This window comes from Theobroma cacao, chromosome 5, assembly GCF_053813885.1.
Source record: "Theobroma cacao isolate CCN51 chromosome 5, ASM5381388v1, whole genome shotgun sequence".
NCBI classification, from domain to species: Eukaryota; Viridiplantae; Streptophyta; class Magnoliopsida; order Malvales; family Malvaceae; genus Theobroma; species Theobroma cacao.
In genome coordinates, this window is record NC_142643.1 from 43,715,369 (window position 1) to 43,729,466 (window position 14,098).

The window sequence follows — 14,098 nt, forward strand, 5'->3', positions numbered from 1 at the left end:
CTAATAAACTAATTAATTGAATCAATCCTTGGTTAGAATCGAATATTAGCATTTTCCATGTTATAAACTAGTCTAAATTACTTTATGGATAGCATGTATGTCTTCATGGGTGAAGCTACTTAAGATACATTTTTGCTATCCATTGAAAATAATTATTTTTAAGTTTTAGTTTTTTTGTACTATAAAGTTGAATAAAAAATAATATAATACACCTTTTTTATTTGATAAATTTAATTAATAAATATTAAATTAAGGCTTCAAATAAGTTTAACTCTAATTAAGCAAAGTTTTCTCAAATTCCAATTTTGAAGGTATAATACTTTTAAAAAAAATTTTAAAATTATTTAAAAAATTTAAAATTTTTTTAATATTTTTATAATTAGTAAATTAAATAAATTTTTATAATTAATTATAAATTAATTATGTAATTTATAATTTTTTTATATCACATGATATTGATGTGACGTGACGTTAACATGAACAATAAAAATATATAAAATTATATTATCATGTTATTTTATTATGTCATATTATTATTAATTATGTGAATTATTTGAATTTGAAATAAAAATATAAAAGATTAAATATAGTAAAAAATAAAAACTTTATAAATTTTTTTATTGGATATGAGGCTGATTTTAAATAATAAAAAGACGAAAAGAAAAATGAAAAAGCGAAGAAAGGGCATCTTGCCGCAAGAAAAACAGTTCCAACTTTCGGTTCCATATGTACTTAATTCAGTGAAAAAGCCAAAACCTAAAGTATTAGAGCCTCATCATCACATTCACCAGTCAAGCAGGTACCCCTCCTTTTCCATCACCTTCATTTTCATTGTTCAAAACTTTTAACATAAAGAAAAAGGATTATTTTCAATTTCAGTAACCTTGTATTTCAGTTTCTAACTTGTAAGTGTCCCTCGTTTTGTTTTGTCTTTGAGATGTTCGGCAAAATGTCTCTAACCAAATTCACTTCTATATATACACGATTCCAAATCGACCCAAAATTTTTTTCCTTTTCTGCTAAAGGAAGAAAATTTATTGAATAAGGCTTTGTTCTTTTTTTTTTATATATAATTGGGGGAGGGGATGTGAATCTTGCATTTTAGGTAAGGAGATTATGCATCAACTAATGAGCTAAATGTTCAGGTGTATTGAATAAGGCTTTGTTTTCGATGTGGGTTTGATAATTTAAAGCAAAAGAAACCTGCATATGTAACTTTCTTGTTGTTGGTTTTTATATTTGGAAGTGTATTTATTGCTAAAACTACAAAAAATACTAATATTTTTAACTTCTGGCTATTTATATTTTTGCAGTTTTTTAAGGGTGATTACTGAATTGAAGAGCAAAAGATGGCAGAACTGAGCCTTGGTATACTTATAGATATTGTTGATGAAGAATGGATGAGAGATACGCTGCCTGATGATGGTATTGATTATGTTACTTAAAAACCCGCTTGCGAATTCTTATATAAATGTTTAAGATCAATTATAGAACCGGGTTATATGTATAGGTCATGTAGTTTCGGTATTCATTATGTTAAAAAAAAAAATTGGTTTTCGATTCGCGTATTTATCTTTTGCTTGAAAAGATTATCGCATAAGATGGTAGTTTAACATTGGTTATAGAAGAAGGTAAATGTGCATATAGATCATGTTTAGTTTTGGTATTGTTTATGTTAAAGTTGGGCTGGTAGTCAATATGTAAATATTTTAGCTGGGGAGATTATTGCATAGGTTGGTAGTTAACCATTGGTTATAGAAGTACCATACTCACCCATGCAATGCTTTTTTTAAAAAGCTTGTTTCTTGTTGCCCTGCAATGGTTCCATTGTAGTGGAGTATTTGGAATTGGAGGAAGTGAATTGGAATTGGGCCTACGCTTGAGCAACTTTCTGCTTCTCTCTTATACTTTCCATGAAAAGCATGAAAGTCTGTCAATTGCATGTTGCATGTTGCTTGGTTTTGCTTAGGGGCGTGTAAAGATGATCCTATTTGATTGTAATTCCTTTCAAGAGTTCCTTTTTAGCTGATTTTTTGTCTTGTTCCTTGTTAATGCAGATCTTCCACTGCCAGCTGTAATGGTTGCTCGAACTGATGATACTGAAGACTCAAGTATGTTCATCAATATTGGATTATACATTCTCTTTGAGCAACAGCGTTAAGAAAATGCATCTATCATTTCATTGTGTTGATGTTCATGTCTCTTTCCTTCTTGTGGCTGAGAATATATGAGTGCATGTGGACACAATATATGTTAAACTTGTAGTTAAATATAGCATGTTTCGGTTGTCAATTCTTATATTGCTTTGCAACAGATTCGATTCATTTGCTCTTTTTTTTTTCTTTTTGATATTGCTAATTTTCTAGATCAGGAGACTCAGCAAGTGGATGGAAACACCTGGCATGATCTTGAATTAAGTACTCAATGAGGGAATTGGTTGCTGGCAGTGCTTGGTACCCTCATATGAAAATGTTACTCCCAATACTTAATGCTCTCTCTGTCTCAATCTGTTTGTCTCTCTCTCTAAATATGTTGTTGAACTAACATATCATTGGATCATGTAAGAAGGTTTGCACATTAATTTGATAAAAAACTAATTAGGCTGTTTATACTTGGTGAATGATTACTATGTTTGTGAAGACAACATTTCTTGATTTATCTTATTCAAATAGAGCAAAAGACAAGGTTAGTTTGTGATTATGCACAACTATATCTCCTAAGGTTGTCCTAGCTGTTGATTGTCTAGCAACAAGGCGGTTATAGATGCCAACCTGCCTTTGAAAACAAAGTTGCCTCCAATTGGAGGTTTACTCAACATAGATTCTCCACAAATCCAGTTGAAGCGAGCTCATGCTCTGACTTCAAGTAAATAATAAACCAAACTATAAAATCTATGTGGCCATTCTTCCTTAAGGTTCTTAGAGCTTCCTAGAAATGTTTCTTGGGTATTGAGTGCAAATTTGTTTTTGTCAGGAAATAAAGGTGGTTCTAAAGAGTGATCTGAAGGACGAATGGAGTAATCTGCCATATGTTCCCATCTTGAGCTAATGATTAAGTTACTATCAGAGTCATGATTATGAAGCTTCCTGGATTGGCTTGATAAGTGCAAAGTAGAACTATTGATGCAATGCAACAAACTTGATTTACGGGGGGTGAAAGCAAGGCATCTTTCTGCCTTGTTTGAGTGTATTTCTAACCATTTGTCAAATATCTTGTGTCACCAATTTGTTGGCTTCCTTGAATCCTTGTACCCAAAATGGAAAAATAGGGAAAAGGAGCTCATTTGTGGGCATCTGCTTTCTAGTTTTGTCTGTCTGTTTTCGGAGAAAGATTTCAAACAAATGCCGTATGATGTTTTATAAAAGTCCATTTAGGAGAGACAGTGGATTTCTAAAGGTCTAAACCATTTCTAAAGGTCTTGGACCATCCCTCTCGAAGTGCTTGTCAAATTCAAAGAAATAGCTCCCACACTTCAAGGACCACTTAACCGAAGCAAACACAAGTACATTGCTTAAGACATTGTCTTCATTACGCTCCAAATACATCCTATTCACATGCATTTTGTTATCTTTTTTCCTCCATAATGCATTTTGTTATCAGCTGGTCCTGTCTTAAATCACAACAAAAATTTTGATTCCTTATTAAACATCCATTCTTTCCAACCTAACGACCCGACCAGTGAAGGACACACCTTCATATTTAGTTAATGAATTGTTTCTATATTCTTTAAAAACCGAACATGTCTTCTAACAAGCAGTTGTTGGCATTTTCTAGTCTACCAGATTCGTATACGTTTATGGCAGTCCATCCTCAAAACCATTTTATCCGTCTCTAAAACCATTTAGCTTTCGTAACATAGACGAGAAGCACAAAGTTGCTTCCTGGAAGTCCTCACAAATGCTATTGGAATAGAAAGTTGCATACAAATTTTCCCCAAGAAAGAAGCTATTACACCATTATCACTCAGGTGTCTGATTTTCCTGTTAAGAAGTCATGGCCAATTTGAGTTGAATCAATGAAAGTGGAAGACTGCTGAAGGAGGGCTAGGAGTTTATCACCAGGCATGACAGTGACAGAAACAATGCAAGAATGAATGTTGAATAAACTAGGATAACTTGTCAAAATGTACAAAAGACAGCCACAGCTGTGAAGAACTAACTAAAGTTAATGAAAAGTTGTCACCGACAAACGATTGTTAAGAAAGGAAGAAGGTTTTGATAATGACTGATAGTTACTCTACCCAACACCGGAAGCAAGAAGTTCTTGCGCTTGTAAAAGCTCTGAATTAAAATAATCATACCAGAAGTTGGTAATCTTTGGCTGTAAAAGTTTATTAGTTGCTCAAAATTCCAAAGCTGATGGTGGAATGGTAAAACTAGAGAAAAGAAAAATGCAGATGATGGAATTACAACTCAGTGCCTGATGTATACACTGGATTTCAAAATCCATCGGCACTTTTTCAATTTCTTTGTTGTTATTTTGGAGATATAATATTATAGCCGCCAGCCAAATTGATTTTGTTAGTATCAGAGACAGGAAATAGTTAAAAGGAAATCCACTTCTGACAACAATGTATTAAATGTTAATCAAACATAAAAATATTGGGTAATAAGGTGCCGACACTCTAGAAAGTTGGTGTTGAAAGGAACAATATGGAAGACCCTACAACTCCAGCAACCAACCTGAATTACACTTTATTCACAGGGGTCTGCCAGCCCCTTTTCGTCCATTGGAGATGATAACTGATATTATAATGCTAATTAGATAAACCAAGCAAGTATCAATTCAATGTTGGAACTCAAAGCAGGCTCTATTGCTGATATAAATTAGATTATGTCAGGATATGTAAAGGAGGGGGAGAGAGTAAAGAATTCATAAAGAAGCAGATATGCTAAAAATACAACTTCCACTGAATAATAAACTTTTCAATAACTTTTGCTCATCTATAGGCCTCCTTTGGACCAAAACTTGCATGATATGAGTATATGAGAACTTGTATAGACAAGTCAACTTTTTACACAAGTAACTGTGCTTGAATTGGTGCATATTATGTCCGAAGAGAAACAGAGCATGTACAAAAATGATTTCCTTTATTTCCTCAAACTCTGTGTTGTTGGAAAAGCTTTATGTATTTTCTCAATGATGCCACTGGCCTTCCTTCTAGCCCTTGTTGTCCCTGTGTCTGCAAGTTCAGCTAAAGTACACTTTTTAATTTCTTCTGCCCTGATCACCATCAGCATATTCAGATCTTTTGAACACACATTGTATAGGATTGAGACACAATTTTCTCTAGTACGTTCAGAATGGCTGTCTCTTATGATCTGAAACAACCAACGCAATGTATCAAAATCCCCAAGTTCATCAACAGCGTCGTGATGTGTAGATAGAAGGGCAAGAATGCCCAACAACTCATCAACAAATATGCCATCCTTAATCTTCTGCAACATTACCTTCACTATCCCTATTTCAATAAACTTTGCCTTATTCTCAGATACAAAACATAGGTTGAATATTGCTGAGGCAGCATCCATCAATGCCAATGGATGCCCTTCACGTAAGAGTTCAAGTAGAGGCACAAGAGCACCAGAATTTCCAATGATGAACTTGTTTGAGTCGAGCGCAGATAATGAGAATAGAGCAGCTGCAGCATTTCTTCTTGTTTCAATGGTTCCAAACTTCATAGATTCAATAAGCAGAGGGATGACAACAGGATTTTCTGCTATTAGTTTCTTATTGTTGCCATGAATTGAAAGGTTCAAAACTGTTGTGATCAAATCCTCCTGGAGACCAGGATCTGACTCAACCTTGCTTTGTGACAGTGGACTGAGCAATCTAGAGATGGCATCAGTAAACTCGCAAAAAACAGCCCGATATGATGGTGCTGTCTTTGTTAGTCTCCGAAGCTCTTTAGCAGCTTCCTTCTGATCAGAAAGGGAAGAAGACATCTTTTCAAGCAATGAGTTCAAATAAATGCGGTCTACCTCAGCATTCATATCTCCATCAACATCCTGATAGGACTTCGGCAGTGCAATGCCACGTTCTTTGCTCCAGTGTAAAATCAATTCTCGCACCAAACAGTTAGGGATAAGGATAGTGTGGGAAAGGACTTGTTTGGACAGAGGGCATGTTAGGTTACCTTCATTTAACCACTTCTGGATGTTTGGCCTATCATAAGTCTGAAAATCAATAAGATACTGTTAGTGCAGATGATCGAGAAGAAAAAAAAAATCAAGACTAAATATGACAATCTCTCATAAAGAAAGTAAAGATATGAAATCATAAAAATGTTGCATTAGGTTCAGATGATTATCTCCTTAAATGAGAGCCGGAAGTTTATGTTGAAAAGGTAAAATGTTGACGCTCTAGGCTTCTTGGAACTATGCTATTAGCCGATTCACTAATGTACCAATATGACAGAGAGTAATCCCCATCTACCTATTGAAATGTAACCAGCTAATAAATAACTTCTTTTGAGAAGTTCAGCCTCCTTCATTTCCAACTAAAACAAAGGATAACTCAATATTTGAAAGTTTTAAAAGCTACAACCTATCAGATCGGCAAACTTGTGGGATGCTTTCGAATCACACAAACTCAAAAAAAAAAAAAAAAAAAAAAGAAGCGCATAGACAGACACAAAAGACATTTGCATGAACAATATCAAACAATGTACTTCCATTGTAACAAAAATTTGTCAGAACTCTGTGGCAAAGGTCCATTTAATCAACATGAAACCTGTGCAAGTTGTTTCCGATGCCAGGAATTAAAACGAGCACCAACTACAAGTGTAAATCACATTAGCAATTCGGCTTTACATGCAACTTATAATCAATAAACAATTCCTCAATAAGGAAAAGATTTTAAAGATTTTCACAGTGACTGATACCAGCTAACTGGAAATATTTCAAGAAGGCAGCAATAAATTCTGAACCTTTCCGTAGCCAAATAAAGACTCTATTGCAAACCATTCATCGAAAGAATCAATGAAATGATAAAAGAGAATAAAGAAGATAAAAGAATGAATTAGGAATAGACAAGAAACTTTAATGTGCAACAAACCAGCCAAAATCCAAACAGTCGAAGCATGATAAAGCAAACCTATTTACCAATACAGAAACAAAGTAAAAAAGGTCAAGCTTTAAAGTCTAACCTGGCCAGAGCTCAAGACAACAGGATCACCCATTATTTCACCTGAAAGAGGACACTTGAATTTCTCAGGAAAAATCGTATCGTCTAGTCGAATTCCAACAGGTTTTTTCAGCTTCAATTCTGCTAAATTAGACAAGATTCTTGTAGCTTCAATTGTCTTCAATCCGATATCATCTTCTTCAAGAATCGTCTTCACCACCCTTTGCAGTTCTTTCTTTAACTCTGTTTCTTCCCCTACTGCTGCAGACTCTGTCTTAGCCATTGAAAGAAACCAGGTTCTTTGGGAGTAGAAAGGAGCAAGATTTTAATCCCAATGAAGAAAAAAGGAGGTTGGATTGTTGACGAAGGGAAAGGAAAAGAAATATTGAAAATGGAGCTGACTCAATGGATTTTCTTGTTCGTTCTTTGCAGTTTGCTTTGCAACATCCTCTGTTTTGGCTACTGAAAAGGAAAAACAACAGGTTCTTGCTTCTTGGAAACAAAAAGAAACAAAAATTTCACTACTCAATAAAGAATATAAAAGTGGGATTCTGTTTGGCAAGAGAGAAAAGCGAAGAAAAGAATGAAATTTAGAGTGAATTTTCTTATTGTTCTTTCTTTCTCTATAGTTTGCTTTGAACTTTCTTTTTCCTTGGTGAGAAGAAGAGAGAATTTGATGAGAAAAAGGCAGTTTTTTTGTGTTATATACGCGCTTCAACTACATCAACTATATGTGCTGATGCTGTCAACTAAAAGAGAGATGATTTTGTAACCAGGGGAGGTAGGGAATTTATTTCACAATGAAATTTTATTGGATAGCATTTAAATGACCAATAATTTGTTGCCATGTAAATAGAATTATGTGGGTGGTCATTTGTCAAAAGCTCTGTTTCTCAAACTTTTGTGGGTTTTATTTTAATTTTTCCAACTGAAATAATTTTGTTTCAATTTTTTTTTGAAAACTGATTGTAAAAAATTAGATTAAAATATAAAAGAAGTCAAGACTTTGAGAATCCAAACCATGCCTCAAACCTTTAGTTAATATATAATTGCCAAATGTTTAATAGGTATTGATTAAAATAATTATGAAATTTAATGATGATAAGATGGCATGGTGGCTGCGTAACTCCTTTTTGTTCCCTTCTTTTTCCTCTCTTCTCTTATCCAATTTCTTATAGAAGAAGTTTATTTAAATTTAATTCATTTTGAAACAATTTTAACACACAATTAAAATTCTATTTATTTATAAAATTATGATTTTGACTCAAAATATTTTGATTTTGATTACTTGTTTCATATTTACTTAAGATGGTTAAATTTTTTTTTATATATTACATGACATTGGTATGAAGAATGAAAAATGACACATAAACATATTACTATATCACATTGATATAACAGGTCATCATTTATTATGACTTATCCATATATTACTATGACAAATTAGTACAATATTTATTGCTATTTATTTTCTAATAATCATTTAAATTTTCGTAATTATTAAAAAAGCATGACACTTGGGGAGGAATTGAATAGAACATGAATGACATCAATCAAAATGGGTACTAGCAAGCCAAAATATTAGGTGCTTGTAAGGTGGGGCTCGATATTATGCTAGGATCACTTGTACCATAAGCTGTTATTGGAAGGAGAAACGTGTTGAATTTGGGGATACTGAAATCATTACATCTATATCTTTTTAGAAATAAAGTAAACTTTGATTGATTGATCTGATCACTATATTTTGAGTATCATCATGCTTAGCTAAATTCAATAGAGGCATACATTTGGAGGACGGGAATGTTAAAAATTGGCAATTATTACTTAAAATAGTAGTTAGATAAAAAAAATTGAGCTTGCATCATTCATTTAGCTGAAATAAAAAATGGGCACAACAATATATATATATATATAATCTTTATTGCTTATTAAAGCCTAATCAAAGATACAAATGTTTTTCATATGTTTGGGGAGAACAAAGGCAAAAAAGAGAAAAAAGGAAAAGAGAACAAAGACGATATTACTTCAGCAAGTGAAATTCAATTAAAGGAGGAAAGCTTAAGTGTCTATAACTCTAAATTCAATTTTCTTGTCAAATTCCACAGCCTTTAGCAAAATCTGCAGCATGTTTAGGACCGAACAAAGTTGTTGCCAAAAGTCACACCTTGCCATCTACAAGTAAGAACATGAGCTGTAAGTAAATTGAATTCCAGAAGGCATCCTTTCCAAACAACATGCAGATGTAAGACAGCAAGAATATGCAATGACAACATCACAACAGTAAATGATGACAATGACAACAACAACAACAATGACAATGAAGATAACATGGGACTGCTTGTCTAAGACTTTTGGCAAGGACAGTTTGAGGCTACAAGGTACCATATCAAACCTGTAAAATCTTCAATTCATGTACAAGATAGAGACTTCATGCATTTCTGCGTTAACCAAAGGATTTGCCACCTTATCCTTTTGGTAGCCTTTCACATATGTACACTTTCCATTTGACATTTTAATATTTTTCAACCGTAAAACATCAGAAAATAAAGATCTTAGAAAGTGCATAAAATAAACTCAGCATAGCAACATTGCTTGCAACCTAAAGTGACTAGGTATAATATGTTACCTGCATCATCCTGGGAGTATAACAGAAAAAGCGAAATTAACCATAACACAGAATATTTTAATTGTCATTTACCTGCTACTACAGACTGATAAGAGCCAGAACAAACATCTAAACCATATCCTACCTTCACCTCAGAACTAGGCATGTATACAGTTGACAGATAGACACAACTTAACAGTAAAAAAATTCTTCTCAATAATTTTCCTATATTGATTTCTCCCTGTTGTAAGATTTCTTTACAAAAATATGAACAATCGTTAGATAAAAACATAAGAACTTATAATGATTAGAACAAAATGATACGGATAAGGACAATAATATGCTCTTAATGGCCCTCATGAAAGTTCCATGATGACATAACTGATGATAATGAAGATTGTAATGTTTCAGAGAAAAACGATGCCAAAAATGATGATGCCAATAGTAGGGCTTGGTTGTTCAGTTCAGAATGGAAAAATCAAGAAGCACACATAAAAACCAAAAGGTTCCAGCAGCTAAAAAAGAAACGAAAATATAAAATAAAGGATACAAAAGAGGATACAGATCGAGATAATGCCGAAGCCTGATAACTTCTTACTGCAAAGTGCAAAGTTATTAAAGGAAACCATGTCAAAAACATAATTTCATATTTAAATAAAATCACCGGATGTGAATCCAAAGGACGATAACTGATAAACTCACCCCAAAAGGGAAACTACTTGAGATTCTCCACATCAATAAGGATATAGTTCATTTGCAGAATATCCACTGGCACATTTATGATATCATTCTGGTCTGACATACTTAACAAAGACATCATCTTCATACATGTCATCAGATTCTGAAGGATTATATCTATCATCAAATCCATTTTGCACCCAGGAGCCTGGAGTATGATTCTCATATAAAGTCCTTCTATTCTTATCTCTAGCATCCAACTTCTGGTCATCCTTTCTTACATGAAAGTCATCTGAAGAATTAGAAGCAGAATAAGATGATTTGTAATCCTTATATTTAGAAATACTAGATCGTCTTCCACTCTCATAGTGCGTGGATCTAGTGGATTCTGCATCATCTCGCTCCCTTCTATGACTTCTTTGCTCATCTGACCGCCCATGACTTCTGTATCTTTTTGAGATTCCAGAATGATACTCGTCTCTGTGTTTCTCTTTACTCATACTCCTTGAATCTTCAAGAAGATCATGGTGTCCATTTCTTGAGGAATCCTCTAATCTTGTAGATCTAGTATGCTGGTCATCATGTGATCTTCTCCTGCAATGGTTTGGGCTACGTCTGGCTGCTTCAGAAATGTCACTGGTACCTTTCTTATGCTGATCAGCATCCACAGCACGGTCATAAGGAACTGGTGATTCAGATGGTAACAACCCTTCCTCTTCCACTCCTTTGACAAAGCAACCAATCCTCCCAGCTTTCTTGATTTCCTCTGTGTATTCCTCTATTATATCCCTCATAACCTACAAAAAAATATATTGAAGTAACTTAAAACACTACTGAAGATGTAAAACGACCTCGCAAATTAACTGACTCTACATTTACCTAATTTAAGTTCCTTGTTAGTAATGACTCCTAAAAGTTATCCTTCTTTACCAAGGCATATAATTTGAGGAAACAATTTGGAATTTCATGACAGTCACAATGAATAAGATATTACAAAATGGAAATTTCTCCAATCTCTCAGCAGGCATGTAGGCTTCTTACAGTCTACCTAGGGTTGAAAGTTTCTTTTTTGGGAAAAATGTAACGAAATAAGTATTTCTAGAGGAAATATCAGTTAGCAGATATAAATAGCAAAAAAGGGAGCATAATCCCAACCAGGCAATCACACTTCAAAGAAGACTTTTGCACCTGTAATGCTGTCCGCTTCAATTTCTTCCCACGATATGACATTCTTCGTCTTTTATAGTCTCTTTCTTCGGCCAATATCTCCTCTCTTGTTTTAGTCGTACTTGTTTCCTTTTATAATTAGAAAAAAGAATTGTGAGAATATAAAGTAATGTCATGACAAAGATACTAAGTAACAGACTAGTCAAACAAACTATGCAGCATATTTAATGAGTCATATAGCAGTTTATTAACTCTGTTATACTTCAGCTGTTTATGGTAATAACTTCAAAACACTTATCTACCTCAAGAGAAAAAATACTATGTCAATGCAAGTTTATCAGAATGCTGTTGGCATAAACTTTCAATTCCAGGGACCTGAATTTAGGTAGCCAGGCAATCTAAACTTATATCACAGCTCTCAGCATTGTGCCACAGTAACACCTAAATGGCTAGTTTTAAAAAGCAAATCATCAAAATCTAAAGCAAAATGCAGCTAAAAACATTTGGCATATAGATGAAGTTGTACCCCATTAGATGATGCCTGCCGAGGAAGCCCATCATGGTCAATTATAGGCCTATAGTTGGGACGTTTCTTCCGCTCTGCATCAGCTCTCTCAGAGACATAAGCATGCTCAGCCATCCTACAATCAGGGAGACCCATTAGTCATGTCAGCATCCATGACGCAACTGAATGTAGCACATATCAGGCAAGGACGTTTTTGCTATTACGAATACATTTCAGTTTAGTGGTAATATCAAACTAAGAGAAATTTTACTGTAAAAAAATAATGAACAAAAACAAAATTGAACTGCAAACAATACAACAAAATAAAAAGAGTGAAGAAGTGAGTACTACAGGGTTATAAGAAACTTTAGAAAAACAAATACTTGGCATATTATTGGGGAGTCCGTAAACTTTACAAAATGAAAATGGTACTAACCGCTGATATCTTGAAAGTTGTTGTAAACCCCGTAAATGCTTTATTTTTTCTTCAAGGAAGCACCGTTCATGCAATGCGGCAACTGCTGCTGCTACCTGGGATACAAATATCACCCCAACACCAATAGTTTCATTGACTGTTTCAACTGGTTCATTACTTTGCTCAATTGTCTCCTCAAGTTTAATTTCCTTAACACCATTAGCGTCCAAACTCTGTGATTCTTGTCCCAAATTGTGTGAATCAGTCACCTTTTCTTCCAATGGAAACAACAACAACAGTGATGCACCTTCTAATACACATTGCTTGATCATATTAATTGCAAAGAATTTCCCATTAACATCACCATACAAAACAGAAAGCTGAGAACCTAACCACACTAGAACTTGAAGCAAAATAGGACATTCAAACATTCTCGTCTGCAAATTCACATCCCATTCTTTCTCCTTAGCTTCTCCATATCCCATCTCTACTTCCATCAAACCAACCGCTTCCCTCACAACAGCTTTCAAACACAACCTAACCAGCACAACTATATGATCCCCCATACACCCATCAATCATAACACCATACCGTGGCGAATTAGCAACAATCCATTTCCTCAAATTACTTCCTTTCACCATTTTCGACCCCAAAATCGCACAAATAACATTAAACGAATACGAACCAGGGTAATCGCCCCACCTCTCAACTTCCCTCCTAATTTCCCATAAGCCTGAAGCTAAAACCCTTAAACCTTTTTCTTCACTAACCACTCGTTCATTAAAACCCTCAAAATTAACACATTCAACGGATAAAAAACCCGGTAAAGTAAACGTTTTTTTGGAGTTATCAATATCAAACAAATTGACAGCAGCAGGACAATCTTTGCAAAAGAAATTTGACCCAAAATCAGCAAAGTATTCATCTAAAGAGAGGCAAAGTTCAGAGCATTGTATACCTTGAAAATGGGTGTCCTGGGCATGTAAATTTGAAGGGGGTATGAGGGTATTTCGGTAATTTGGAGGGTAAAGGTCGAGATTTTGAGGGGAAGGGCAGCGGAGGGAATGGGAGAAGAGGGATTCTGGGGCGAGGAGATGATTGGGGTTGAAAGGGCAAGGGATAAGGTTGGGGTTTAGGGATTTGGTGAGGGTAGAATGGGAATTGAGGGTTTGGTGGGAGAGAGATAGGAGGGCGGTGAGGGAGGAGAGAGTTGTGGAGAGAGAGGAAGGGCCATTGAGGTTCGAGTTTTGGGGGAGGGACGGGATTGTGGAATTAGGGTTAGGGTTTTGGGAAGGGAGAGAGGGTTGAATTGAAGAAGGATTCATGGCGTTTAGATTTGCAGAAGCAGTGGAGCGCTGAAAGAGGAAGCACAGGCCTTTTTGGTCCTTTTGAGCTTTGCTCTTTTTCCTCTTTCTTTATTCTAATATTAAAAACGTTTTTTATAGCTCGTTTTTCTTTTTCTTCATATTTGATTGATTACATTATTTGTTTTACTTTTAACATTCTAATTTTTTTTAAATGTAGGATTTGAAAAACTTATCAATTTGGCGAAATTTATTACAAGTAAATTTGCTAATACTTATCCTTTTAGCTCGAGTAAAAA

General features: G+C 34.5%; 3 protein-coding genes across 8 annotated transcripts; 1 reads left to right on the forward strand and 2 right to left on the reverse strand.

The window, feature by feature from the left end:
• The first annotated feature begins 660 nt into the window (after window positions 1-660).
• On the forward strand, window positions 661-3,292 carry BNS (bonsai). Of its 4 annotated transcripts, XM_088806170.1 has the most exons (5): window positions 661-799; window positions 1,314-1,425; window positions 2,058-2,111; window positions 2,367-2,471; window positions 2,974-3,292. In XM_088806170.1, the coding sequence occupies exons 2-4, from the start codon at window positions 1,350-1,352 to the stop codon at window positions 2,426-2,428; spliced, it is 192 nt and encodes a 63-aa protein (XP_088662296.1). In that variant the 5' UTR covers window positions 661-799; window positions 1,314-1,349; the 3' UTR covers window positions 2,429-2,471; window positions 2,974-3,292. The 4 variants fall into 4 exon arrangements, with proteins under 4 accessions (XP_088662296.1, XP_017976254.1, XP_007030259.2 ...); XM_018120765.2 differs by lacking the exon at window positions 2,974-3,292 and having other exon boundaries at window positions 2,367-2,609; XM_007030197.3 differs by lacking the exon at window positions 2,974-3,292 and having other exon boundaries at window positions 676-905; window positions 2,367-2,609.
• Window positions 3,293-4,922: 1,630 nt separating this feature from the next.
• On the reverse strand, window positions 4,923-7,777 carry LOC18599978 (U-box domain-containing protein 9-like). The gene is made up of 2 exons (XM_018120804.2): window positions 7,148-7,777; window positions 4,923-6,176 (listed from the first exon to the last, which is right to left on the reverse strand). Exons 1-2 carry the CDS (start codon window positions 7,406-7,408, stop codon window positions 5,091-5,093), a joined length of 1,347 nt encoding a protein of 448 aa, XP_017976293.2. The 5' UTR covers window positions 7,409-7,777; the 3' UTR covers window positions 4,923-5,090.
• A 1,250-nt stretch (window positions 7,778-9,027) lies between these two features.
• Window positions 9,028-13,894, reverse strand: LOC18599976 (U11/U12 small nuclear ribonucleoprotein). 3 transcript variants are annotated; one of them, XM_007030192.3, is made up of 6 exons: window positions 12,517-13,894; window positions 12,102-12,216; window positions 11,597-11,704; window positions 10,433-11,205; window positions 9,518-10,327; window positions 9,028-9,297 (listed from the first exon to the last, which is right to left on the reverse strand). In XM_007030192.3, exons 1-4 carry the CDS (start codon window positions 13,818-13,820, stop codon window positions 10,516-10,518), a joined length of 2,217 nt encoding a protein of 738 aa, XP_007030254.3. In that variant the 5' UTR covers window positions 13,821-13,894; the 3' UTR covers window positions 9,028-9,297; window positions 9,518-10,327; window positions 10,433-10,515. The 3 variants fall into 3 exon arrangements, with proteins under 3 accessions (XP_007030254.3, XP_017977546.2, XP_007030256.3); XM_018122057.2 differs by lacking the exon at window positions 9,518-10,327; XM_007030194.3 differs by having other exon boundaries at window positions 9,028-10,327.
• Between the last annotated feature and the right edge of the window lie 204 nt (window positions 13,895-14,098).

Coding starts and splice junctions, on each gene's coding strand:
- BNS (XM_088806170.1), top strand. CDS start 1,350: ATGGCAGAACTGAGCCTTGGTATACTTATAGATATTGTTGATGAAGAA. Junction 1,426..2,057: donor AGATACGCTGCCTGATGATG/GTATTGATTATG, acceptor TTGTTAATGCAG/ATCTTCCACTGCCAGCTGTA. Junction 2,112..2,366: donor TGATGATACTGAAGACTCAA/GTATGTTCATCA, acceptor CTAATTTTCTAG/ATCAGGAGACTCAGCAAGTG.
- LOC18599978 (XM_018120804.2), bottom strand. CDS start 7,408: ATGGCTAAGACAGAGTCTGCAGCAGTAGGGGAAGAAACAGAGTTAAAG. Junction 6,177..7,147: donor TTGTCTTGAGCTCTGGCCAG/GTTAGACTTTAA, acceptor ATTGATTTTCAG/ACTTATGATAGGCCAAACAT.
- LOC18599976 (XM_018122057.2), bottom strand. CDS start 13,820: ATGAATCCTTCTTCAATTCAACCCTCTCTCCCTTCCCAAAACCCTAAC. Junction 11,705..12,101: donor GGCAGGCATCATCTAATGGG/GTACAACTTCAT, acceptor TAATTATAAAAG/GAAACAAGTACGACTAAAAC. Junction 11,206..11,596: donor TGAAGCGGACAGCATTACAG/GTGCAAAAGTCT, acceptor ATTTTTTTGTAG/GTTATGAGGGATATAATAGA.